This window comes from Acinonyx jubatus, chromosome X (genome assembly GCF_027475565.1).
Source record: "Acinonyx jubatus isolate Ajub_Pintada_27869175 chromosome X, VMU_Ajub_asm_v1.0, whole genome shotgun sequence".
Classification (NCBI taxonomy): domain Eukaryota; kingdom Metazoa; phylum Chordata; class Mammalia; order Carnivora; family Felidae; genus Acinonyx; species Acinonyx jubatus.
Window position 1 is genome coordinate 57,047,302 of NC_069389.1, and position 25,400 is coordinate 57,072,701.

The 25,400-nt window shown below is 45.9% G+C and overlaps 1 protein-coding gene across 12 annotated transcripts in view; it reads left to right on the plus strand.

Annotated features, from left to right (window-relative positions):
- NHSL2 (NHS like 2) overlaps positions 1-25,400 on the plus strand; it is a 270,707-nt gene that overhangs the window by 183,299 nt on the left and 62,008 nt on the right. For 2 of the 12 annotated variants that reach the window (XM_027053595.2, XM_053202481.1), the window contains exon 1: positions 4,198-13,316. The exons of the other annotated variants lie outside the window; for them this stretch is intronic. In XM_027053595.2, coding sequence (XP_026909396.1) covers positions 13,274-13,316 — 43 coding nt within the window. In that variant the 5' untranslated portion in view covers positions 4,198-13,273. Of the gene's footprint in view, positions 1-4,197; positions 13,317-25,400 lie in introns of those variants that run through there. 12 annotated transcript variants of the gene reach the window in all.

A 25,400-nucleotide genomic window follows, 5' to 3' on the forward strand; every position in this document is an offset into this window, starting at 1 on the left:
ATCTCAGATCAGGCCACATGCAGTAGGACCAGGGGTACCTTCCCTGACCTCCTCCTTCCATCTTGACGGTGCCCCCTCTCTCCCTTCTCAGTGCTCCTCCTCACAGAAGAAGTCCATGGTGTTCTCTGGACCCATTCAAGAGGCCCACATCCACTGTTCGGGCCAGTGGGAAGGAAAGGAAAGTTTTTACCAAGTGTAACTCAAGTTTACAGTAAGAAAGCAGCACACAGATTGGTGTCTTGCCGAAAGCCTACCTTGTTCAGGACCAGAGAGTTGCCTCTGCCTTTTCCTGGGAACTCAGTTGGCCGAGTGGTTAAGGGGAGTGATTCAGGGCCAGCCAGTCCTAGAGGTGGCTCTAGAATGGGGGTCTCACAGGGTGTAGGGGCAAGGGAAACTACAGAAAAGCAACTTGGGATGTGCTGACAGGCAGGGTAACTGCCACTGGGGTCCACCTGTCAGAGCTGGGCCTGATTTGACCTCCTAAGGGGGCTTAATTTGAGCACCTGTGGGGCACTGAGCCAGCAGCAAAGGTTCTGGGCATTGAGTTTTCTTTGGAATCTTCTGGGGACATACTCTTCTAAGGCCACTATTAAGTGAATGGTCCAGCCACCACCTCATAGCATCCTGCTTCTCTGCCACAGAACTGGAGGCTCACGGCCCACTGGTGTTAAATGGAGATACTGTGCAGCCCAGTACAGGAGCTTGAGGATAACTTTCCACATAACTGCTGGTGCTACAGCTTGGGACAGTTACTGGCTGCTATTTCATTTCTTAGAAATTGCTCTGTGTCTTCAGTGCCAGCTCCAATCCAGGGTCATCCTGGAAGCAGTAGCTGCTGTACCAGCTTCTGGCAGCATGAGGAGGTAGCCTCATGAGTACTTCTCCCTCCCTCTCTCATTTTACCTCCTGGCCCTTGCCATTCCCCAGCACTGCACCAGCTCACTCACCATCCCTAGGCAGTCTCAGAAGCCTTGGTTGAACACTCAGTCCCACTGAGCTAACTAGAGAAGGAACTGGTTAGCCTCTCAGCCCCAGGCTGCCTGCTGACTGGTCAAGGAGAAGAGATAAGCACAGGAAACAGTCAGCTAGTGGTCTCAGGGAGGAGGTGAGGCCTGATCACAGGAGGTAGGTCTGTCCTAAGGTCACCAGGAAAAGCTCATAGAGGAAGAAAGCACCTCTTCCATTGCCCACCCTTACATGCAAATGTCCTTTCTTCAGAGCTCTGACTCGGGCCTGCAACTGCTCTTACTCTACACCCTCTCCCCTGGAAGTCAAGGCCACACTTGGAGACCACTTCCATGGGCTTAGCCTCCACATCTCTATTCCCAGCTCAAACTAACAGTCAACTGCTCCATCTCCACCCAAATGTCCCACAAGGACCTCACAGTCAGCTAAGCACATCTTGCACTACCCTCCACCAGTGCAAAGAGGCTCCCCTTTCTCTCATCCATTTTCTCTTGGTGATACCACCATCTCTCCAGTAACCCAAACTAGAAAGTAGTCACCCTTTGCTCTTTTTTTTCTCTCCCTCACACTTAAAATTTTCATAGATCCATCCATCCATTCATTCCAAAAGTATTTTTTGTTGAGTCTTCCTCTGAGACCTGGTAGTCCCTCCTCTTAGCCCACTGTCACTGTGAGTCCAGACCTTTGTTACCTCTGATCTGTTCCAGAACTGGGCTCCTTGCCTCCACCTTTGCCCTTCTCTTGGCCATGCCTAGCACAGCCAGCCAGCAGAGTGATCTGCCCCTGCACTCTCTTGCTATGAACCCAAGGCTTGCTCATTTGGGGCAGAGAGATCAGGTTTGCCCCCATTGTGTGCCCTGGTTGTCCCAGGAGGCCCAGGGGATCACTTGCATGTGATATAGACAAAACTTTTTTTTTGTTTTTGCCTTTCAGAGTTCTGTATATATTTTAATGTGTATCAGAAAAAATATAACTAGCAAATCTAAACCATGGTTTCTCATATATTTTTTATTAGGGCAAGATTAAGTGTTTTAAAGGGAGGAGTCTTATTAAATAAAATAACTAAGTAAATAGTAGTACAGGTGGTGCATGGAAATGGAAAAAAAGTTGAAAATGTGAGACACAATTGCCTGAGGTTTGGGAAGCACCAGTTTCTAAGGGTAAAGTATATGTTCCGTAGCATTTCGTGGACACTTTCCATGATTAGACCACCTACCTCTCCAGCCTTACCTCCTGTCACTTCCTTTCAAATTTGATGATCTAGCCATCTTGAATGATTTGTGATTTTCCAAATACACCATGCCCATTCAACACTTCCATGCTCTCACAAATGCACTTTCTTTTGCCTGGAACACTCCCACTGCCCCCTCTAACCATCCCCTCCCATCTTCTGTTGGCAATTTCCTATTCATCCTTCAAAAGCCTGACTGGCTGTCTCCTCTTCTCTGAAGGCTTCCCCGACAGATCTCCTTCCTCCATACAAAATTAATTAACAGAATTCATCCTTCCCTCCTCTGTACTAATTTGGTACTGTGTACATATGCTGGCGTGGTCTTTTCAATGTACTTTTCATCTATCTTTTTTTAATTAAGATTTTATTTATTTTTAAGTTTATTTACTTTGAGAGAGAGAGAGAGAGAACACAAGCAGGGGAGGGGGCAGAGAGAAGGAGAGACAGAATCCCAAGCAGGCCTCGTGCTATCAGTGCATAGCCCAATATGGTGCTTGAACCCATGAACCATGAGATCATGACCTGAGCCGAGATCGAGTCAGACACTTAACCGATTGAGCCACCCAGGTGCCCCAAGATATTATTGTTTTAAGAGCGATTTTAGGTTTGCAAAATTGAGGATAAGGTATAGAGATTTCCTATATACCCCCCAGCCCCACACATGCACAACCTCCCCCATGATCAACATCCCCCACCAAAGTGGGACATTTGTTGCAATTGATAAAACCTATACTGACACATCGTTATCGCCCAAAGTTCATAGTTTACATTACAGTTCATTCTTGGTGTTGCATATTCTATGGGTTTGGACAAATGTATGATGGCATGTACCCATCATTATAGTATCGTACAGAGTATTTTTACTTCTCTAAACATCTTCTGTGTTCCACGTACTCCTCCCTCCTTTACCCATCCCCAAACCCCAGCAGCCACTGCTCTTTTTACTGTCTTCCATGGTTTTGCTTTTTCCACAATGTCATATAGAGTTGGAATCATACAGTATGTAGCCTTTTCAGATTGGCTTCTTTCAAGTATTGCCATTTTGAGGGGGGAGGGGCAGGGGAAGAGAGAGAATCTCAAGCAGGTTCCATGCCCAGTGCGGAGCCCAATGTGGGGCTCAATCTCACAACCATGAGCTCATGACCTGAGCCAAAATCAAGAATCAGACACTTAACCACTTAACCTGAGACACCCAGGCACCCCTCAAGCATTGCCTCAAGGTTGTTGTTACATGCTTATCTCCTCTAGTAAAATGTGAGCTCTTCGATGAAAAAGGCTAACACTTGTTTACCAAAAGGTGGGAAAGAGCCATTGAGCAGACCTTGGAAGGCTTGAATTCTTTTTTATTTTTTATTATATGAAATTTATTGTCAAATTAGTTTCCATACAACACCCAGTGCTCATCCCAAAAGATGCCCTCTTCGATGCCCATCACCTATCCTCCCCTCCCTCCCACCCCCATCAACCCTCAGTTTTTTCTCAGTTTTTAAGAGTCTCTTGTGCTTTGGCTCTCTCCCACTCTAACCTCTTTTTTTTTTCTTCCCCTCCCCCATGGGTTTCTGTTAAGTTTCTCAGGATCCACATAAGAGTGAAAACATACGGTATCTGTCTTTCTCTGTATGGCTTATTTCACTTAGCATCACACCCTCCAGTTCCATCCACGTTGCTACAAAGGGCCATATTTCGTTCTTTCTCATTGCCACGTAGTACTCCATTGTGTATATAAACCACAATTTCTTTCTCCATTCATCAGTTGATGGACATTTAGGCTCTTTCCATAATTTGGCTATTGTTGAGAGTGCTGCTATAAACATTGGGGTACAAGTGCCCCTATGCATCAGCACTCCTGTATCAGAAGGCTTGAATTCTGATATCTCTTGCCTGTGAACCAGCAGGGTGATCTTAGGCAACTCATTCGCTTCTGCTACCTTCATCCTTCAGCTATAAAAAGCCATGAATTCTTAAAAGACATCCTTAGCGCACACACACACACACACACACACACACACACACACACACCGCCCCCCCCCCCAAGGGTGGTTGGGAAGATGTGGTATGAGATAGCTAGGAAAGCTTTTAGAAAGTTGAACTTGCTTTTCAAATGAAATAAGAGTGATTATGATTGCAGATGGGGGAACACCGTGAGTCTTGCCCTAAGAATGGAACCAGTAGTGAGTCTGGTATGTTCAGGGGACCATGGGGAGCAGCCAGGCTGAGCCACTTCCAGCAACCAATGCAGCTTCAAAGCAGGTAAGAGTGCAGGTGGGGGTAGCACTAGGATGGATGTTCACAGCATGTAGAAGCCATAGGCTGCTTTGACACTGGGAAACCTTGCCTGCTAGGCTCATGAGTTGGAATTAATTTGCCACTACCTTTCATACCCCCTTCCACCTCTTGAGTAAATTGTAGCCCTGTTGCCCTATGAATCTGGATGGGGTGGGTGGCAATGTGTGCTAGTGCCACCTGAAGTACACAGCATGTGCATAGCTGTGCATACATGAACGACCTGTTTGAGCATAGAAGGGAAAATGTATGCTAGCACTTTTCATCCACAACCTTACTTAACCCTCAGAACAGCCTCCAGGCAGGAATTGTTGATGCCATTTGACAGATGCGAAAACTGAGTCTCAGGAAGAGCGCTGTCCAAGGGTCTGATGACAAGGAAGTTGCAGAGCCAGGATTGGAGTCCAAGTCTGTCTGACTGTCAGGCTTGTTCCTATCACACCATGTGATGTGCTTCTCAGCATCTTTGCAACCATGGCAGGAGTTACTAACCTCGGAGACTGGGTGCAGTGAAAGGAGGGGTTCTGTGGCTTTGTTCTGGTAGGGCTAGCAAATCTCTATAGTAACAAGGACTGCAATTCCCAGCCCAGTAGAAGCCCCACCATATGTCTGTGTGATGGCACGTTTGTGTTGTTGGAATAATTGAACTCATTGGAGGCTCTGTGTTGTGTCCAGAAACTGGAGCTGAGGATTCCTGAGCTAGCAAGAAAGTGGGGGCATACTTCAATTTAAGCCTAAACCAGGTGTTGAGAGGGGCTTTAGATGCAGAAAGAACTGGTACTGTGCTGCTTTCTGACCACCCCCAACCCAAGCAGCCATCCCTGTGCTGTGAGCAAGGTGACCTGTGCTTAAAGATGAAAATGAGTCCACTGTTCTCTGTACCTGAACAAAATGAGGAAATAATCTCATTGCATTTGTGAGGCGTTTTTGTAGTTGACCTGGCCCTTTCATATTCATAAGCTTATTGAATTCCCACAATCTTTGGAGAGCCTAGGTGGCTCAGTCAGTTAAGCATCCAACTTTGGCTCAGGTCATGATCTTACAGTTCATAGGTTCAAGCCCTATGTTAGGCTCTGTGCTGATAGCTCAGAGCCTGGCATTTGCTTCGGATTCTGTGTCTCCTCTCTCTCTGCCCCTCCTCCACTTGCTCTCTCTCTCTCTCTCTCTCTCTCTCAAAAATAAATAACTTTTAAAAAATTCCCACAATTGGGGCACCTGGGTGGCTCAGTTGGTTGAGCGTCTGACTTCGGCTCAGGTCATGATCTCATAGTTTGTGGGTTCAAGCCCCGCATCAGGCTCTGTGCTGACTGCTTGCTCAGAGCCTGGAGCCTGCTTCAGATTCTGTCTCCTTCTCTCTCTGCCCCTCCCCTGCTCACACTTTGTCTGACTCTGTTTCTCAAAAATAAATAAATGTAAAAAAAATTTTTTTTAATTCCCACAATCTTTGATTTCAGCATGATGGATGCTAAAGTGGGAGAGGCTTATGAGGGATTCAGGTGACCCCTATCCCCCTTGGGGGCCTTCTTCCCAAAGACATATTTCCTAACCTGACTTAATGAGCCCATTGGAAGGCGGTATGGAAGAAGTTGAAACTCTAGGCCACCAAAGTATTTCCTGGTTTTCCTCACCTCCCACAACTGATAGGAATGTTGGAGGTAGAGGCACGGGCCCTGGAGCTGGAAGTCAATCATGATAGTCACACATTTCCTGGCCTAGAAATGGAAGGAAGGAAAAAGTGGGTATAAAAAAGTTACAATGGCCCACCTAATGTCAAATAACAGGGAAATGGCTAAGTAAATCCAATGCATACCATCTCACTGAAGTATGATAGAGCCGTAAAGAGCTAATTACTGGGTCGGCTTGGAAACTTTGTCAATGTTGATAATGAGTATGCCATATAAAAGGCACAATACAAAATTGTATCTATGCTGAGCTTTACATACCCTGTAAAAAGTATGTCTGCACAGGAGCAAGGACTAGAGGGGAATTGTGGAAAAAGCAAAACTTGATTTATTGTGAGTGGCAGGCTTGTTGGTGAATTATTCTTTCCCTTAGATCTCCATTAATGTTGTTATAATGTCATTTATGCAAAGAAAAAATAAAAACCATTAATATATAGAACAATTGCACTGGCAAATCATTCTGTCAAGCTGAGAAACCAAAGCATATCATTTCTCTGAGCCAGCAAACACACTTGAAAGACATCAGTGCAAGAGGAAATGCCTCTTTTTATGGAAAGCAGCCACGGAGAATAGGGAAATGTGTGATTTAGTGTGAAAAGCCCCAGGTTTGAATCCAAGCCCTGAGCCTTACTTTGAGTCTTCGGGGGAAGTTATTTCACCCCTTAATGTATCTGTGGTTTCTTCATCTGGAATGTGAGGATACTAATAACAGCTGCCACCACCTCACAAAGCTGTAGTACAGAACAAATGATATAGGATGCCTCACAGGGCTTTGTGAGGTGGGAAATGCTGCACAGTGTAAAGCCTTATCATGGTATATATACAAATATTTTGAGACAAAAGCACTAGATACTGTTTGCCACTGTCCCACCTCTGTTGGCAACAAAGCTAGGTTGGCCTGTGCTGCTAGGTGGCTTCTCAGGTGGCATCCACTTTGTCTTCTCTGAGTGCTGGGTGCCGCTGACATTTGATTAAGCAAGTAAAGCTTTCCAGTTTTAGCCATGGTTGGGGAATAATTGGGAAATATCGTGGGCTTGTGTCCTCCTCTAAAATGCTTAAACTTCATGGAGAGAAGATTAGAATAATTGATAAAGAACATGGTCAAGACCCCTTCAGCTGCTCGGATTCTCAGCCACACTTGGCCATGTCCTAGCCGTACACCTTCAGACAAATGACCTAAGCTCTCAGAGTGTCCAGTACTTCCTTGGTCTGGAGGACTTTGTAGTGCCTACCTTAGTGTGGCAGTGAGGATGAAATGAGGTGCCGGCATGCAGTGAGTAAGGAGCATGGGTGCGCTGCCTTTATTACTGCTTAGAACTGTCAGAATAGGAAGGATCCCTAGGCATCACCTAATCCAGGGCTTCTCAACGAGTGCCAAGAGGGGTGTGGAGGCAGTCTTGGGGGGCACAGTATGTATATATTATTATTTTTGTATGTCAGCATTGAAAAATCTTCTGTGAGACAGGGCGCCTGGATGGCTCTCAGCCCGTTAAGCATCCGACTCTTGATCTCAGCTTAGGTCTTGATCTCAGGGTTATGAGTTCAAGCCTCACATTGGGCTCCATGCTGGGCACAGAGCCTACTTAAAAATAATCTGTGGGAAAAACCGACTTTTTGTCTAGCATGGTGCAACCCAGGTGCTTTTTTTTTTAATATGAAATTTATTGTCAAATTGGCTTCCATACAACACCCAGTGCTCATCCCAACAGGTGCCCTCCTCAATACCCATCACCCACCCTCCCCTCCCTCCCATCACCCATCAACCCTCAGTTTATTTTCAGTTTTTAAGAGTCTCTTATGGTTTGCTTCACTCCCTCTCTAACTTTTTTTCCCCTTCCCCTCCCCCATGGTCTTCTGTTAAGTTTCTCAGGATCCACATATGGAAAACATATGGTATCTGTATCATATGGTACAGATGTGAAAACGTATGGTATCTGTATTTCTCTCTGTATGACTTATTTCACTTAACATAACACTCTCCAGTTCCATCCATGTTGCTACAAAGGGCCATATTTCATTCTTTCTCATTGCCATGTAGTATTCCATTGTGTATATAAACCACAATTTCTTTCTCCATTCATCAGTTGATGGACATTTAGGCTCTTTCCATAATTTGGCTATTGTTGAAAGTGCTGCTATAAACGTTGGGGTACAAGTGTCCCTATGCATCAGCACTCCTGTATCCCTTGGGTAAATTCCTAACAGTGCTATTGCTGCGTCATAAGGTAGGTCTATTTTTAATTTTTTGAGGAACTTCCACACTGTTTTCCAGAGCGGCTGCACCAGTTTGCATTCCCACCAACAGTGCAAGAGGATTCCCATTTCTCCACATCCTCTCCAGCATCTATAGTCTTCTTGATTTGTTCATTTTAGCCACTCTGACCGGCGTGAGGTGGTATCTCAGTGTGGTTTTGATTTGTATTTCCCTGATGAGGAGCGACATTCAGCATCTTTTCATGTGCCTGTTGGCCATCTGGATGTCTTCTTTAGAGAAGTGTCTATTCATGTTTTCTGCCCATTTCTCCACTGGATTATTTGTTTTTCAGGTGTGGAGTTTGGTGAGTTCTTTATAGATTTTGGATACTAGCCCTTTGTCCGATATGTCATTTACAAATATCTTTCCCCATTCCATTTGTTGCCTTTTAGTTTTGTTGATTGTTTCCTTTGCAGTGCAGAAGCTTCTTATCTTGATGAGGTACCAATAGTTCACCTTTGCTTTTAATTCCCTTACCTTTGGAGATGTGTCAAGTAAGAAATTGCTGTGGCTGAGGTCAGAGAGGTTTTTTCCTGCTGTCTCCTCTAGGGTTTTGATGGTTTCCTGTCTCACATTCAGGTCATTTATCCATTTTGAGTTTATTTTTGTGAATGGTGTAAGAAAATACAACCCAGGTATTTTAATAAAAGTGAGATACATGTTTGGAAACCACCCGTCTCCCACAAAACTTTCATTGTATAGACCCACAGAAGTAAGGTGATGTGCCCAAGGTTACCCAGCTACAGAGATTAACATTGGCCACAGTCCATCTGCTCTCCCCCTACCGCACTGCAGTCACCACTGCCCACCACTCTCCAGTCACCACACTGTCCCTATGCCCTCTGGGATTTCCTCATCACCATGGAGATGCCCTGTGCCACATGGCCATATCCATATGACCATTATCAAGCTGGGAGAAACCAGACAAAGCTCTGACATTGAGAATAGGCAAAAACGATGTTTGAGATAACAAGGAAAGATGTCCCTGGTAGGAGGTCCTGTACACTGACAGGTCAGCTCCACATTACCTCCAGGCAGTATTTCCAAACAATCTGAGCTAATGCGGCCTCCTAAGTGCCCTCTGCATCCCTGTGGAGTAAATGGTCTTTGATGAAACCTTCATCTCTCTCAATAGCAGATTTTCTATTTAAAAAGTCAATCTCCTGTCAAATTCTCCAGGAGCACAGATGGAGGGGTGTGGGGACCTGGGAACTGGATAAAGCTCTCAATTTCTCCTTGTCATGTGGGTGGAGTGTGTTCTTTGAGTCTGCTTTCTGGCTTTGGGAATGGTGGCACAGAGACACCTCTATGAATTCCTCTTGTGAAGTTTGTAGACCTGGGGGTCGGGCAGGTGCTGTGTAGGCCCCTTAGGCTTGCCTCAAAGAAGATGTGCCCCTCTCCTGTGCCACATAGGAGATAAAAGACACATACCATCTCTAGCATACTGCTCCTTTGAAATATTCTGACCCATCCAGCATCCTGGGGTCTTGCTCCTGCTTCCGGGACCTGACTTCTGGAATTTCTGGCTTCTGTGACTTAGCTCCTCACACTTCTGCCCTGGCTTTCATTGCTGAACACTGATGCCTCCACCCTCAGCCTTTCCATACTCTTGACTACCTTCATCCCTGCACCATGACTATCTTGCTGGACATGTGCCCCAGCCTGTGGTACTGTCACCAGCTCCCTCCTACTCTCTGGTTGCTGCAGGGCCTGGCTTGGGGTACAGGAGCTGTCTTCTCAGAGTAAAGAGCAAAAGTGGAAAACTTGAGTTCTCTTTTGGCGGCCACAGAGCCCAACCAACACCGCTGGTTTTTAGGATGAAGACAGCCTCCATCCCTACCATCGCCAGGCCTCCAACCACCCAAACGTGAGATCTGTGTTATGGAAACTGACACACACCAACCATTTCCCCATCCAGGGACAATAGTTTGCCCTGACTCACACCCAAAGAACTGAAAACCCTGAGTTGAGGGAACAAAAGGCAAATATCAGCCAAGGAGACAAGACTAATTTGTAGATTCTTCCCATCCCAAACACCATGGCTCTGGTCATGCATGATGATGGCTTCCTACCACAGCAACAGCAGGCAACTCCTGACCAGAGAGGCCCAGATGAGAAGTGACTGCTGAGGTTGATGACACATTCAGCCCTATGTGAGGTGAGCCAGGGATGGTAACTGATGGGAGATCAAGCTGAGGATAAAACCAATAACATTTCTGAAGGGATGCCCTCCTGAGGCTCAGGTAGAGGTCCAGCAGGTCTGGGAGGGATAGTAGAAGACACAGGCCAGCCCCAGCATATCTTCTTCCGAGCCAAGCAGCATTCTAAGTGCTTTGCAGATATTAACACATTTGATCCACACAACAACCTTAGAGTATAGGTAATTTTATTAAGCCTCATAAAGGAGATATATAGATTAGAAACGGCAAATTATATAACAAACATATTAATTAGACATTGAGGCTCAGAGGAGTTAAGTAACTTGTCCAAGGGCACACAGGTGAGACTGGGATTTGAGTCCAGGCAGTAGGGCTTCCAGATCTGTCTTCTTAGCCACTATGCTAATCTGTCAACATGAGGGAGCTAAGACAGTCAGGCTACCTTTGCCCTCCACCGGGCTAAGACTGGACTTCAGTTTCTGCTAAGAATTAGTGTGATGGTTAGCAACCTGGAGAGACTGTAAACACTATCAATGCCTGGGATCCATGACAGAAATTCTGGTTCTGTTGGTCTGAGATGAAGTCCAGCCTGTGGGGAATGTGGAGGTCAGGGTGAGCAGCAGTTTGGGGGGAAGCTCCTTGACTTGAAAACACACAGCATCTGTCCCATCCTGACAAACATCTACCTCCCAGCTCTTCCTCACCCTCTAGCTATGGCCCTATCTCTTTCCTAACTACAACCAGACTTCCTGAGAGGTGTCTCCACTCCCCTCCCATTTCCCTCCTTAACCTGCTGTGGGTAGGCTTCCAGGAAGCCAGCCTTGCAAGTTTACCCTTTTAGTGTTGACACAGTGAACATTCACTGGTTGGGCCTCAGCCTACTTAAATCCTTGAATGTAGTTGATGACATCAACGGTCCTTGCTTCTAGAAACTAACCTTCTCCCAACTCTGGGGGCACAATGCATTCTCCTTGTCTGGGAGTTTCACCCATTATTTTATTTTTTTAAAAAATTTTATATTTATTTTTGAGAGAGAGAGGGTGAGGGAAGGGCAGAGAGAGAGGGAGACACAGAATCTGAAGCAGGCTCCAGGCTCCAAGCTGTCAGCACAGAGCCCAATGCAGGGCTTGAACCCACGAACTGTGAGATCATGACCTGAGCTGAAGTTGGACACTTAACTGACTGAGCCACCCAGGCACCCCTCACCAATCTTTTTAGATGGCTTTTTGTACCAAGCCATACACATTTAAATTCTGAAGATGGGGCCTCTAGAGACCCTCAGCCCTGCCCCTGTCCCCTCCTTTAGGGAGTTGAGAGTCTAGTCAGTACCAGAGGTACTCAGTACCCTTAAGGTAACAAGGTGGTTCCCCCAGGAGAAGCCCTAACTCCTTTCCTCAAGCTACTTCCCTGTCTCTCTGCATCTCTGGCAAAAATGAGAAAGAGAACAAAGCTCCTGCTAATTCTCTTTCTACCCTGTGAGCAAGAACCCAGGATGGGTTCCCTTCCAAGACAGTTGATTATGAGACAAGGTGTGGTTTGTCTGCCTGTGCTCATTTTGACAGTATGGTCATGGAATCCCTTTGTAATGAGCTTCTGGCACAGGTGAGTTTTCCTGGATTCTTGCCCTTCTGAACACACAGAAACAACTTTGAACAAGATATGTTTTAAATGTTTTAAAACCAATGATTCTCTCATGCTTTCTGTCCTGGGAAATAGACTTTGCTAGAATCTGCAATATGCTAACAGTGTGGAGGTAGGAGAAGCGGTGAAGAAGGCCAGCAGGGTTCTCCACGTGATGCCATAGAGAGCAAGGTTGGACTCTGAATCTCACTATTCTCTGGTTGTTGGACCTTGGCAAAGCCTCTTTCCCTCTCTGAGCCTTAGCTTTCTCCCCTCTTATTGGGATTCGTCATCATTAGCTCCTGTGCCAGTAGTGAGGATGTTGGGAAATGACCTCTACGTGCTGTAGGCATGATCCTCTGCCAGAGCAGGCACTCGCTAAAAGTTGGGGAAACTGAATTGAATTGCATTCAACCATGGTGCACAAGCTTGTTCTGGGCCAGAGAGAAAGTGTGTGTGTGCAAGAGAGACCTGCAAAAAACAAGGCCTATCTCTGTGCAAGTCTCTCCTCTGGGAAGGAAGGGGCCCACACAGTGACAATAGACCAGGGGCGCTGACTCAGACAGCCAGTTCCTGCTCATTTCCCCTCACTGCAGGACAGCGGCTGGGCCGAAGAGGAGGTCAGCCTTCTGTGGGGCTCTGACTCGGGCCTTTGGCTGGGAACCTTCCCTAGAGAAAGACAAAACCAACTCACAGACAGCTCCCCTCACCTGTCTGCTGTGGTGGGGCCCTCTGGACCAGTGTGGCTGTGGGTAGGCACTGGGGGCAGAAGGAAGTGGGAAAGTGGAGAAAGGAACCTTGCTTGTTGAATCCAGCATTTCTTTCCCTGGGCTGTGTAGCCCAGGAACAACTTCGCAGGCAACAGACCATGTAACTGATGGGGCCAAACTGATCCAGCTAGGGTGCAGGGAAACGGAGTTCAGAAAGAGTCCCTGGGTACCCACTGAGGAGCCTGGGGACACGGCTCTGAACAGCGTGGAGCCTTTTGGCTCCCTGCCCCCAGCGTGGACCCACAACACACTTCTCCCTCGCATGAGAATTTGCTGGATGTGGAGTCTTGGTCATCCATACCACTAGGATGGAGAGAGCCGAGTCTGTCACCCTCTTCTGGAGCCGGGGAGGTGAGTCTTCTGGGGGAGGAGGGTCGCATGCTCAGCGGAGGGGAGAAGGGAAGGAATTGGGGCCCGTTGTTGAGGAGGAGGGGCTTCGTGCACTCAGAGCTATCCTGAGGCAGGCTGGGCCATCTTGGAGTAATGTGGGTTCCCTTAGTACTACCAGTATGCAAGGAGGGGCAGGATGAATTCAAATTTGGGTGGCTCTGGAGGAGGAGAGGGTGGATGTGATCACATCCCAACCCTGATAAAGGAATAATAAAAGTGACTGACAAGTCATTAGTGTGTATATAAGAAATACTGTATCCCTTATTTTCTATAAATCGACTAACATACTTTCTGCTCATTTGGATTGTGGCAAATGCCATCTCAGTCAATCTTGGGGCTTTACCCACCTCCTGGACTCCTGCTGAAATGCTGGTTTTTTTTTTTTCAATACCAAAGCATGGGGGCAGGGAGGAGCAGGAAAGGGATGCCTCTCACTGGTCATCTGTTCACACATGCTACTAGCAAAGGACCGAGTGCCTTCTAATTTCAGTTCCAGCCAGATCTCCTGGAGGTAGGGTGGAATACAGTTCAGAGTCCTGAGGCGCACCAGTTCTCCTCTCTGGCTTGGGTGAAGAGAATGAGCCGGGACAAGGGAGGTGACACTGCAGTTGTCTGCCCTTGAAAATTGTACTGGAGGCTATAGACGGCTGCAGAGGTAGCTGGCAGGACACACTGTGAGTCCCTGTTGTGTCTCTGGGGTTCTAGTTGGTCCTTTGTGTCAGGAATATACTCAAGAGGAGTTTGTGAGCTAAGGTAGTTTGACAGGCACAACAATAGGACTGAGAACAAAATACTGTGAAAACCACACGCTGTTTGGCATGGAGAAGAATCACAAGACAGTGGTCTTTGGTCTTCAGGCCTTTGAAGGGATGTCACAGGGTGAAGAGAGTAGATGGGTCAAAGGGGGCTCAGGTGGCACAGCTGAAGCCTGGGGATAAAGAAGGATTTTCAAACAGATTCTCCATGGGCTGTCTTGAAAAGGAGTGAGGGGTCTGGGTGTCTTTGGACAGGTTGCCTTTCTATTTTTAATGTTTATTTATTTGGGGGGATAGAGGGGCAGAGAGAGGGAGAGAGAGAATCCCAAGCAGTCCCCAAGCCATCAGCATGAGCCCAATATGGGGGTCTCAAACTCACGAACCTGAGTTGAAATCAAGAGTCGGATGCTTAACCGACTGAGCTACCCAGGCAAGGTTGCCTTTCTCACAGTCATCAGGCCAGCCCTTGGGAAGACAAGGGCAAGTGAGAACTGGCTTTCCTCTTCTGCAGCAGAGGGGCGGGGTAGGGCGGGGGGGGGGGGGGGGAGGAGGGGGGAAGCTCTGCCCTCCCCCAGGATGCAGGCCAGGCCCCACCCTGCAGTGGACTCCCCTCCCCCCACCTCTACAGCTACCTCCCTGGCACCCTGACTCTCTCCCTCCCACTGGGCTCCCTGCTTCCACTCTTGCCCCTCTCCAGCCATTGTCCACTCTGCAATCAGAGCACAACTTTACAGAACAGACCCGGCTGCTCAAAATCCTCCCATGGCTGCCCACTGTCCATTGGTGAAAGTCAAGATAGATTTATTTCTCTTCTTTTTTGCTTCCTTGCTACTCTCTAAAAACAGAGCAGAGATAAGATCGTTTCTCACTCCCCAACACAGATCTGACATCTCATAAATTTATACCCTAGACAACTGGAAAAGGCTATATTTAACCTTCTGCCTTGTAGCTTTTAATGGAGGGACTTGCTTCAGGCACTGCCTTCTAACACCACAGGAGACCAGAACCTTTTCTTTGTTCTCTGCAGGCCAAAGACAGCCTCTGCCTTCAGCTGGGTGATGCAGGCTGCTTGGCCAGCCACCCGCCCCAGAACACCCACCACTCCCCCTCTCCAGGTGAAGGAGGTTCCCGTCCCAACCCCTGGAGGGTGCCCCCTCAGCTTTCGTATCTGCAAATATTTGAAAGACTCCTTATGAACCCCATAGCTGGAGAAGTGGAACAACCGGTGAGCACAAGAATATGACAGAGGACAAGGCCAAGAGGTGTGAGCAGGGCTAGGGGAGAGAGCCAGGAGAGAAGCAAATGTACTTTCAGGGCTCTAGTTGTGGTTGTAGGAGAGGGAGAGGAAGGTATGCTAAGTAATGTGTCAGTCCCTGTAAGCAAAGCTTTGCAAGTCTTGCCTCATGTGATCCTCACACCAAACCTAGGAGGTAGGTACTATTATTGCCCACATCGTACTTCACTGAGGAGACTGGGGGTCAGATCAGTTCAGTGACTCACCCAACATCATACACAACTTGAAAGCAACAGAACTGGAGCACGGGGGGGGGGGGAGGGGGGCGGGGGGGGCGCCTGTGTGGCTCAGTCAGTTAAGTGTCCAACTTGGGCTCAGGTCATGATCTCACAGTTTGTGGGTTTGAGCCCCATATTGGACTCTGTGCTGACAGTGCAAAGCCTGCTTCGGAGTCCCTCTCTCCCTCGCTCTCTGCCCCACCCCACTCATACTTGCTCGCACTCTCGCTCTCTCAAAGTAAATAAATAAACTTAAAAAAAAGAAAGAAAGAAAGCGACAGAACCAAGATTGAGTCCAGGCCTGTCAAACTCCAAAGCCCAGTTGCTTTACACAGTCCCAAGATCTCCCTGGCTGAGTTGGCCCTGCCTTTTGGAGCAATTCTAATGTACTAATCTCCATGACTTCCTTGACTGTCTTTTACAAATGCTTGAGACCCCTGCAGGCTCTTTCCATATTGCCCACCACCCAGGCCCCCAGGCCCACCTCAAGCTCTTCCCTTAGCTGTGGAGCCCAGCCCCACGGATGATGTTTTTCGATGGTTCCCCTGAGCTCTGTCCTGATGGGCTGACTTCTTCCCACCTCTGCTTCCATACACTGTTCTCTTCTGCCTTGCAGATAGCAGCTACTGGACACAGTCACCTTAAACAATGAGCCATACTATCCTTTTCACTGTGTCTTCACCTGGACACCCAGGCTCCTGCCGCTGTCTCAGCCCCACCCTCACCGCTTTGTCCTCCACAGTGTGGGGAATGAGAGTCACCACAGGCACTGGTTTGGAAACCTTCACTGGGCCAACAAAGGGGCAGCTACAGCAAAATGACTGCCCCAGAGCTAATGGACAAAGCAATAGAGTGGTAATAACAACCACATTTGTAGGGCACTTTATTGTTTACCAACTGGTTCCACAGTCAGCAGAGTAGTAGGGAAGGGAACTCCAAGGTGATCTTAATGGAACACAGTACAGCTTTATGGAACATTGAATTACATGGGGAGAAAATGATTCTTTCTCCCTTCTCTTTATGGCTTTCTGATTACATCAAAGAGAAGGTCTCAGTGTGGTGCTATTCTTCAGCCTCTGTAATGCTTGCTAATCTTCTTTTGGAACAGAGCTAGAGTGGGCCTCAGGCTCAAAGACACTGAGAAACAATGATATCTACATAAGATTTAATTACTCTGTTTCCATTGTGTTTATTTTTACAGCTACTTTCTCTTTGTGGCAAGTGAAACTCGTTTTGTTTTGGTTTTTGGTTGCCAAATAAAATTTCTTTTAATATAAATTTATCTAAGCAAAAAACGTTATTTCGAGAAGAAAGATTAAATGAATAGGAAATAGAACCAGTGGTGCCCAGATATGGCAAAGCTCACCCAAGTGGTACCTAAATGGCTGAAGCCTGGGCAACACTGGAATTGTCAGCATTGAGTTGACACAGGAATGCCATGGCATTTGATCAGGACCAAGTTCCTCGGCATGGCCTATAAGGCCCTGCATGGTCTACTCCTACTAGTGCCCTAGACTTCATTGTCCTTTACTCTTCTCCCTCCCCCACACTATGCTCTTCCATGCCTGCTAGCCTTTGAGCATGCTGTGCCCTCTGCAATGTCTCTCGCACATGTCTTGTCTACCCATCTCACACAAATTTATTCTTCAAGACTCAGTTTAAATGGTACCTCCTCAGGGCACCTGGGTGGCTTAGTTGGTTGACCATCTGACTCTTGATTTCAGCTCAGGTCATGATCTCACAGGTCATGAGATTAAGCCCCGCATCAGGCTCTGGGCTGACAGTGCACAGCCAGCTTGGGATTCTCTCTCCCTCTCTCTACCCACCCCCAAAACCCCCACTTTCATGTGCACACTCTCTCTCTCAAAAATAAATACACTTAAAAAAAATAAATGGTACCTCCTTTAGGAAGCTGTCCTTTAGCTAAGCACTAGGTTCATTTATTTCTCTATTATAATGTCTCTCCCATGGCTATAATTATTTGCTTATAGGCCAATATCTTCTACCATATTGATTCCAAATGCATTTTATAAGAAAAACTTACAGAGAGAGAAAGAGAAAGGGTAGGAGAGGGAATAAAAATGTAACTCTGAGTGAGGCCCATGCACAGTGATTGGGCCCTGGGGACTGTCACAGCTCCTGGAATCACTTGGAATTGAGGCTTTCCAGATGCCAAATCAGAGCTTACACAGGCCACAAAGCCTATCTGGGGACTGCTGCTGGGGGGCTGTTGCAGGTCACATGTATTGGGGTGCCTTTGGGATCAACACCTAGGATCTAAAGGAAGGAGGTAGTACTGATTCAAGGGGGAAGTTGGCTGTGACACTGTCTTAATGAAAAGCTGACCCTACAAGAAATTCTGGAACTGGGTTGGCCCTTCAGAGTTGTTCTGAGTCAGGGTGAGGGGACCAGGTATAAATACCATGGCACATGGACCAGTCATTAGACACAGGCTGCCTCCAGGGAGGGAGTGTGGCCTTGAGCAAAGCAACCCCTTCCTCTCGGGAGGTGGCTGGGCAAGGCCCAAAAAGGACTGTCAGCCAGCAGCACTTGGTCCTGGGGGTACCTGGAGGGGCATCACCGTGTCTACCACAGGAACATCGTCAGCACCCCTGCCCTGAGGCTTCAGTGCTGGGGAGGCATGGAGAAGAGAACAGTGACTTGGAGGGCCGAGTGTGGCTGTCAAGAGTTAGTGACTGGACTTATGTGGATCCTGAGAAACTTAACAGGAACCCATGGGGGAGGGGAAGGAAAAAAAAAAAAAAGAAGTTAGAGTGGGAGAGAGCCAAAGCATAAGAGACTGTTAAAAACTGAGAACAAACTGAGGGTTGATGGGGGGTAGGAGGGAGGAGAGGGTGGGTGATGGGTATTGAGGAGGGCACCTTTTGGGATGAGCACTGGGTGTTGTATGGAAACCAATTTGACAATAAATTTCATATATTAAAAAAAAAAGGAAAAAAAAAGAGTTAGTGACTGGAACAGCCTAGTAAACATTTGTCAAAAGAATAAATGGCTGAGTAGGATATCTAGGCACTGTGTTTAGAAGTGAGGAGGACACAGAGATGAACAAGTCAAAGGGAACTTCTGGTATAATTGGCATATCAGATACGTAGAGGCACTATTCCAAAACAAGGCGGTAAGTGCTACAATGTGTACTAAACCACTTTGTTCTTCCTTCTCTTGGGGGCCTTACCATAGGGAACCTTCTCGCAACCCTCTAAGGCCAGAATTACTGTCCTCACTCTGCACATGTGAAAACTGAGATCCAGGGATTTTTATTTAGAAGTCATTGCCGGTCCAAGCCCCCAAACCAAGCTGGTGCCCTGAACAGTCAGGCTTCATAGCTCATGCCCTCTCCCCTACACTGCCCAGCCCTTCTCAAAGCCATGTGCAGCCCTTTGCACTTTGAAAAGTGCTTACCACATCTATTTCATCTTGTCATAGCCCTGTGAGGGAGTACAATTAGGGTGTCAGAAGAAAATAGCTTTTTACCTTTATTTTCTTAACCCACCTGGTATGCTTTCAGAAATAGATATATTCTGATCATATTTATAACAGTGACATTCTTTTTTATCCTGGCTTTCTTTTTTCCTACACATTCTCAACCACCTGTGAAAATCTCTCATTACACTCATCTGTTCTTCCATATCTTGCCTCAAAAGTGAGAAAATTGTGATCAAAATCCAGTTCCTTCTGAGCTGTGAGAGGGGAAATGTTTTTTTTTTCCTCTTTTCATTTCAGCCTCACTCAAAAAGGCAAAACTTTATTGATTTGAAACATTAAAATGTATGAAGCCAAGAATATCTCTGATTTTATGTGTGATTAATAATCCAGGAGAGATTGGGGAGGCGGGGTTATATAGGCTGAATAACAGGCCACTTAGAGGCAACTAAAAATCTCCTTTGAGGAGCTGGGTCTTGAGTGGGGCAGCTGCTCCTTGCCCCACCCTGTACCCTCTCCCCACTTTTGTGCCCACCTTCCTCCTCAAACTCCAGGCCCAGTCTTTTCCTTCTCTTTATTCCCACATAAAATATTTCCCGTCAAATGTCAGTGTTGGCATGTTTTGAGGCTGTACAAAAAGAATTCTAGCGAATCTCCCAATGAGTTCCATTGAGGTCTGTCTGGTCCCAGAGGTCACCCAGAGCAAAGCTTTTCTCTAGAGTTTCCCTGGCAGAAACTATCACACTGTAGAAAACCAACAATTGCTCTGTGTTCCAGAGGAGAAAAGTCTCCATATGTTCCCTGCTAGAATAAAGATGTACACACCCTCGTCCATGCTTAGCATGACTTCATTTGCCAACACTAACACAGGACTATAATTCAAATTTCCTCTCTTTATAACTACCAAAATACCATGCTGCCCTCATGGATTAAACAAGGGAATCCTCATTTCTACTCATTTCCTTGACTCCCCTGTAGAGAGCTTGCAATAAGCAATGGGGGCCAAAGTGGGGTGCAGGGGTCAGCTTTATGCTTTAAAGATTAGCAAGGTAAATAAGTTGCCTTTATTAAGGTGTAGTGTTCAAAGAGTTAAAACCATGACTGTAATTGACATATAGAGTGATCACATATCAAAGATTCATTTAACTCACTGCTGAGGGAGCCAGCATTGTGGTAAAGCAGATTTTTAAAAAGATAACAAGAGTTTGGCAGTTTCTCAAGAAGTTAAACATAGAATTGTCACATGACCCAGCAATTCCACTTCTAGGTGTAGATCCAAAAGAATTGAAAACAAGGACCCAAACAGATACTTGTACATGAATGTTCATAGCAGCATTGTTCACGATAGCCAAAAGACCAAAACAACCCAAATGTCCATCCATGGATGAATGAATAAACAAAATGTGGTATATCCATATAATAGAATATTATTCAGCCATGAAAGGGAGTGAAGTTCTAATCCATGCAACACTATGGATAAACCTTGAAGACATTATGCTAAGTGAAATAAACCAGACACAAAAGAACAAATACTGCCTGATTCCACTACTGTGAAATATCTAGAATAGGCAAATTCTACAGAAAGTAGACTGGAAGTTACCAAGGGCTAGGAGGACAGGAGGAAGGGAAAATTAGTGCTTCATGTTTCTATTTGGGGTAATGACAAATTTTGGAAATGGATACAGTGTGGATATAGTTAATACCACTGAATTGTACACTTAAAATGGCTAAAATGGTGAGTTTTATGTTATGTCTATCTTACCACAATAAAAAATAGTTTGAAAAAAGACATGAGAGACCAAAAGAGGTGAGAGACTTTGAAAGAATGATGGAATAAGATCAAAAAGTTAGATACAAAACTGGGTATGTCTAGAGGATAATACAACTGTAACCTTTAGTGCTATCTTTCCTACTGGACAGAAATAACTTTCATTTCTACCAGACAAGAATCATTCACAACTTGACAATGTTCTACAAGTTAACTTTTAATTTTACAGAATGAACCTTAATCAATAATGAATAGTCGGGGCATCTGGGTGGCTCAGTCAGTTGAGCATCCAACTCTTGATTGAGCCCTGCATTGGGCTCTGTGCTGACAGTTTGGAGCCTGCTTGAAATTCTCTCTCCCTCTCTCTCTGTCCCCCCGCCCTGCTTATGTTCTCTCTCCCTCTGTCTCCATCTCTGTCTCTGTCTGTCTGTCTGTCTCTCTGTCAATAAATAAATAAATAAACTTTTTAAAAAATAGTGAATAGTCAAGCAACCTCACTGACGATACTCTCATATGTTCTTGAAAGAGTGCTCAGCAATCTATTTTGCCTTGCTGTCAAGTTTTAGATCATTTTTTAACACCTCAAATAATACATGACAAACCACACTCCCATGTGAGTCTCCATGAAAGAACCTTAACTTTAACTTCAAAGCCTGACTCTCATGTGGCATTTACATCTTGGTGGCATCTTCTGTGTGGCAGCAAGCAAGTGTAGTCCTGGGTCACTTGTCAGTCCCACATTAGTCTGTAATTGCACATCACTGCCAGACCAATCCTTCAAAGCACTACTTTCACTGTGTTCCTCCCACACACAGAATTGAAATGACTCCTGATCTAGCCCACACTTCTCAGACTGGCTCACAGAAGCCTCTGGAATCTAGCCTGGATAGAGATTTGCAAAGGAGACTTCTCATCACACTCAGCCCCACCAGGTTGTTCTCTCCCAACTCCTTGCTGTGACTCGGACCTTTGTTTAAGCAGATACTCCATCTTTTTGTACCTGGCCCATCTCTTATTCTATTGGGCCTATTGGCAGTTTCCCAAATTTCAATCATCGATGTACCACTGTCACAAATGCTGTTTACTGTCTGTACTATTTACTAATTTAAAAAAGTCTACTCTTTCAAAAAAGGTTTTACTTGCCCAAAGCTGCAGGTTTGATGTGCTATTTTTTTTTAATTTTTTAAATGTTTTTATTTATTTTTGAGACACAGAGAGACAGAGCATGAGCAGGGGAGGGGCAGAGAGAGAGGGAGACACAGAATCTGAAGCAGGCTCCAGGCTCTGAGCTGTCAGCACAGAGCCCGACATGGGGCTTGAACTCACAGACTGTGAGATCATGACCTGAGCTGAAGTCAGACACTCAACCGACTGAGCCACCCAGGTGCCTCCTTTTTTAATTTTTTTTAATGTTTACTCATTTTTGAGAGACAGAGAGAGACAGAGCATGAGTGGAGTTGATGCAGAGAGAGAGGGAGACACAGAATCCAAAGCAGGCTCCAGGTTCCGAGTTGTCAGCACAGAGCCCGACACAGGGCTCGAACTCATGGACCAGACCGCGAGATCATAACCTGAGCCAGTCAGACATCCAACCGACTAAGCCACCCAGGTGCCCCTGATGTGCTATCTAAAGAAAAACTTTTATTGGGCTCCTAAGTGGCTCAGTTGGTTAAGCATCTGACTCTTTGTTTTCAAGTTCATTTATTTATTTTGAGAGAGAGAGATCTTGAGCAGGGGAGGGGCAGAGAGAGAGGGGGGCAAAGAGAATCCCAAGCAGGCTTCACAGCCTGACATGGGGCTCGACCTCACAAAACGTGAGACCATGACCTAAGCTAAAACCAAAGTCGGACGCTCAATCAACTGAGCCAGGCATCCCTAAGCATCTGACTTTTGCTCTCAGCTCAGGTCTCAATCTCCAGGTCATGAGTTCAGGCCCCATGTTGTTCTCTGTGCTGGGCATGAAGCCTACTTTTAAAAAAAATTAAAGAAAAAAAGTTTATCTGTGTATCACCTGAAATCACAATTATATCCTGCTTGATTGTGTCCTAATTGTTTGGTATGTTTGGCCTTACTTGAAGACTGTAAGCTCCTTGAAGACAGGTACCATGGCTTTGGCATCTCTGGCATGCACCACTGACCTAAGCAGTTGACATGTCCCCACCACGTACCCTTTGCTTGATTCAGTGTCCCATCTTCTTTGGTAAGCTTCTCATCAAAACACTGATGGCTTTCCTTTTGTCCCTTTAGTGTGCACAGAAACATTGAAAATGTACTCCCAGTCCTCCAGGGACTTATACTCTGGCGGAACAAAAGCAGGTATTCTTGGTCAGGCAGGCAAACCTAACTCCCTTTAGGCCACTTTCTATGTGTGTTACCTTGAACAAGAAGCCTCTCTACCCCTTAGTTTCCTCACCAATGAAATGACAATAATAATGATAGTACCTGCTTTGCCTCCCTCATAAAACAGAGAGGAGGCTCCATTGAAACGATAGTTGTGGGGGCACCTGGGTGGCTCAGTTGGTTAAGCGGCCGACTTCGGCTCAGGTCATGATCTCGCAGTCAGTGAGTTCAAGCTTCACGTCGGGCTCTGTGCTGACAGCTCAGAGCCTGGAGCCTGTTTCAGATTCTGTGTCTTCCTCTCTCTGACCCTCCCCCGTTCATGCTCTGTCTCTCTCTGTCTCAAAAATAAATAAACGTTAAAAAAAATAAAAAAAAAGAAACGATAGTTGTGTGTTTTCTAAATAAGAAAATGATACCCACATTTTAGCCAAATGATTCCACGAATATTAAATAATACAAGATGGCCAAATAAAGAATGTCACAAGGCAGTTTCCCAAGCTCTAAATTAGTCCCTGTGGCACTCACTAATGGGTGGCAGGATTCCAGAAAGCTTGCTTGAGATGGGTCATGAAGCATAAGTGGAAGTTCTGTAAAGGCTGGGAGTGAGGAGGGGTGGCCTATCTAGATGTGGAGCATGAGGGAAGCCAACGAATAAGGGAAGAAAGATGGGTACCTGCTTGGAGCTGGTGAGGAGGCTAACTGAGCTGCACAGAGGGAAGTGTGAAATGGCAGTGGGGAAATGCAAGGCATACCCAGAAGGTGGAGGCCGCCAATGCTTGGCTCAGGCTGGCTGAGAGAAGTCACTGGCTCTTGAATGGAAGAGCATGTGAGGAAACCAAGCTTTAGAGGGCAGATTCTTCTAAGATCGCACTTCTTGTCTTCCTCATAATTTATTTATCATTTATATGTTTGTCTTGCAAAATAAAATACAGACTCATTATACCCCAAAAAAATCAAAAGTAAGCCAACGAGTATTTAGAGTCAAAAATGAAAGTCCACCTCTAACTCGCCCCTCCCCATCCCCAGTCAATTCCGGTGTCCTTCAAGGACTTCACCTGTTATCAGCATGTTGTGACTCATTCCAGATCTTTTTCTATTAATACTCCTACTTTGTGTGTGTGTGTCTGTGTGTGTATATATACATATCTTTTTACATAAATGAGATTCTATTATACATTTTGTACAGAGCTTTGATGGTCTTTCTTTTTAACTTAATCTGTTCATGGACATCTTTCTATGGCAGGATATCTCCTTTTGAAAGGCTATATAGCATTCCTTAGTAAGAATATACCATGATTTAGTTAATCAATCCCCTATTGATGAGGACTTCTGCAATTAATTTTGCTTTTTCTTGTTTACTTTTATGTCTTTAAAGTAATAAATGCATGTAGCAAGGGACATGAAACAGTATAAGAGAGTGTTTAGTGAAAAAAGTAATTCTCCTGCCTGTCCCTAACTCCCCACCCCACTTTAACAGCTCCCCCCTCTCAAGAGGCATCCACAGTTACCAGTTTCCTGTGTGTCTTTCCATAAATTATCTATGCGTATGCAAGTGTGTGTGTGTGTGTGAAAATATGTGCATGTATGTGGAGATGGAGGGAGAGGCAGAGAAAGAACATTTCATATAAGCACATATTGTATCTACATGATTCTTCCTTTTTATGTTTACTCATTTATTTTTGAGAGAGAGAGGGAGGACAAGTGGGGGAGGGCCAGAGACAGAGGGAGAGAGAGAGAGACTCCCAAGCAGGCTCCATGCCATCAGCACAGAGCCTGATGCGGGACTCAATCCCACTAACTGTGAGATCATGATCTGAGCCAAAATCGAGTCAACACTTGACTGAGACACCCAGGTGCCCCTCTACATGATTCTTCTTAATGGCTGCAGAGTATTGTGTGTGGCCAAGATGCAATATATCTAACCTACCTTCTATTGAAAGGGGTTATTTCCTGTAGGTAGTCATTACAGGTAGTACTACAGTGCATATCTTTGTTCATGTATCTTCTTGTGCACTCTATCTCTAGTGTGAATTCTTAGAAGTGGCACTGATGGGTAAAAAGGAATGTGCATTTAAACTTTTGACAGATAAAGCCAAATTGCCCTCCAAGGAAGTTGTTCCACTTGACCCTCCTACTAACCATGTATGAGAGTGCCTGCTGCTCCATATGCTCTCTCCCTATCACGGCATGTAATAAAGCCTTTCATCCAACTGGGGAACAAGATGGAAA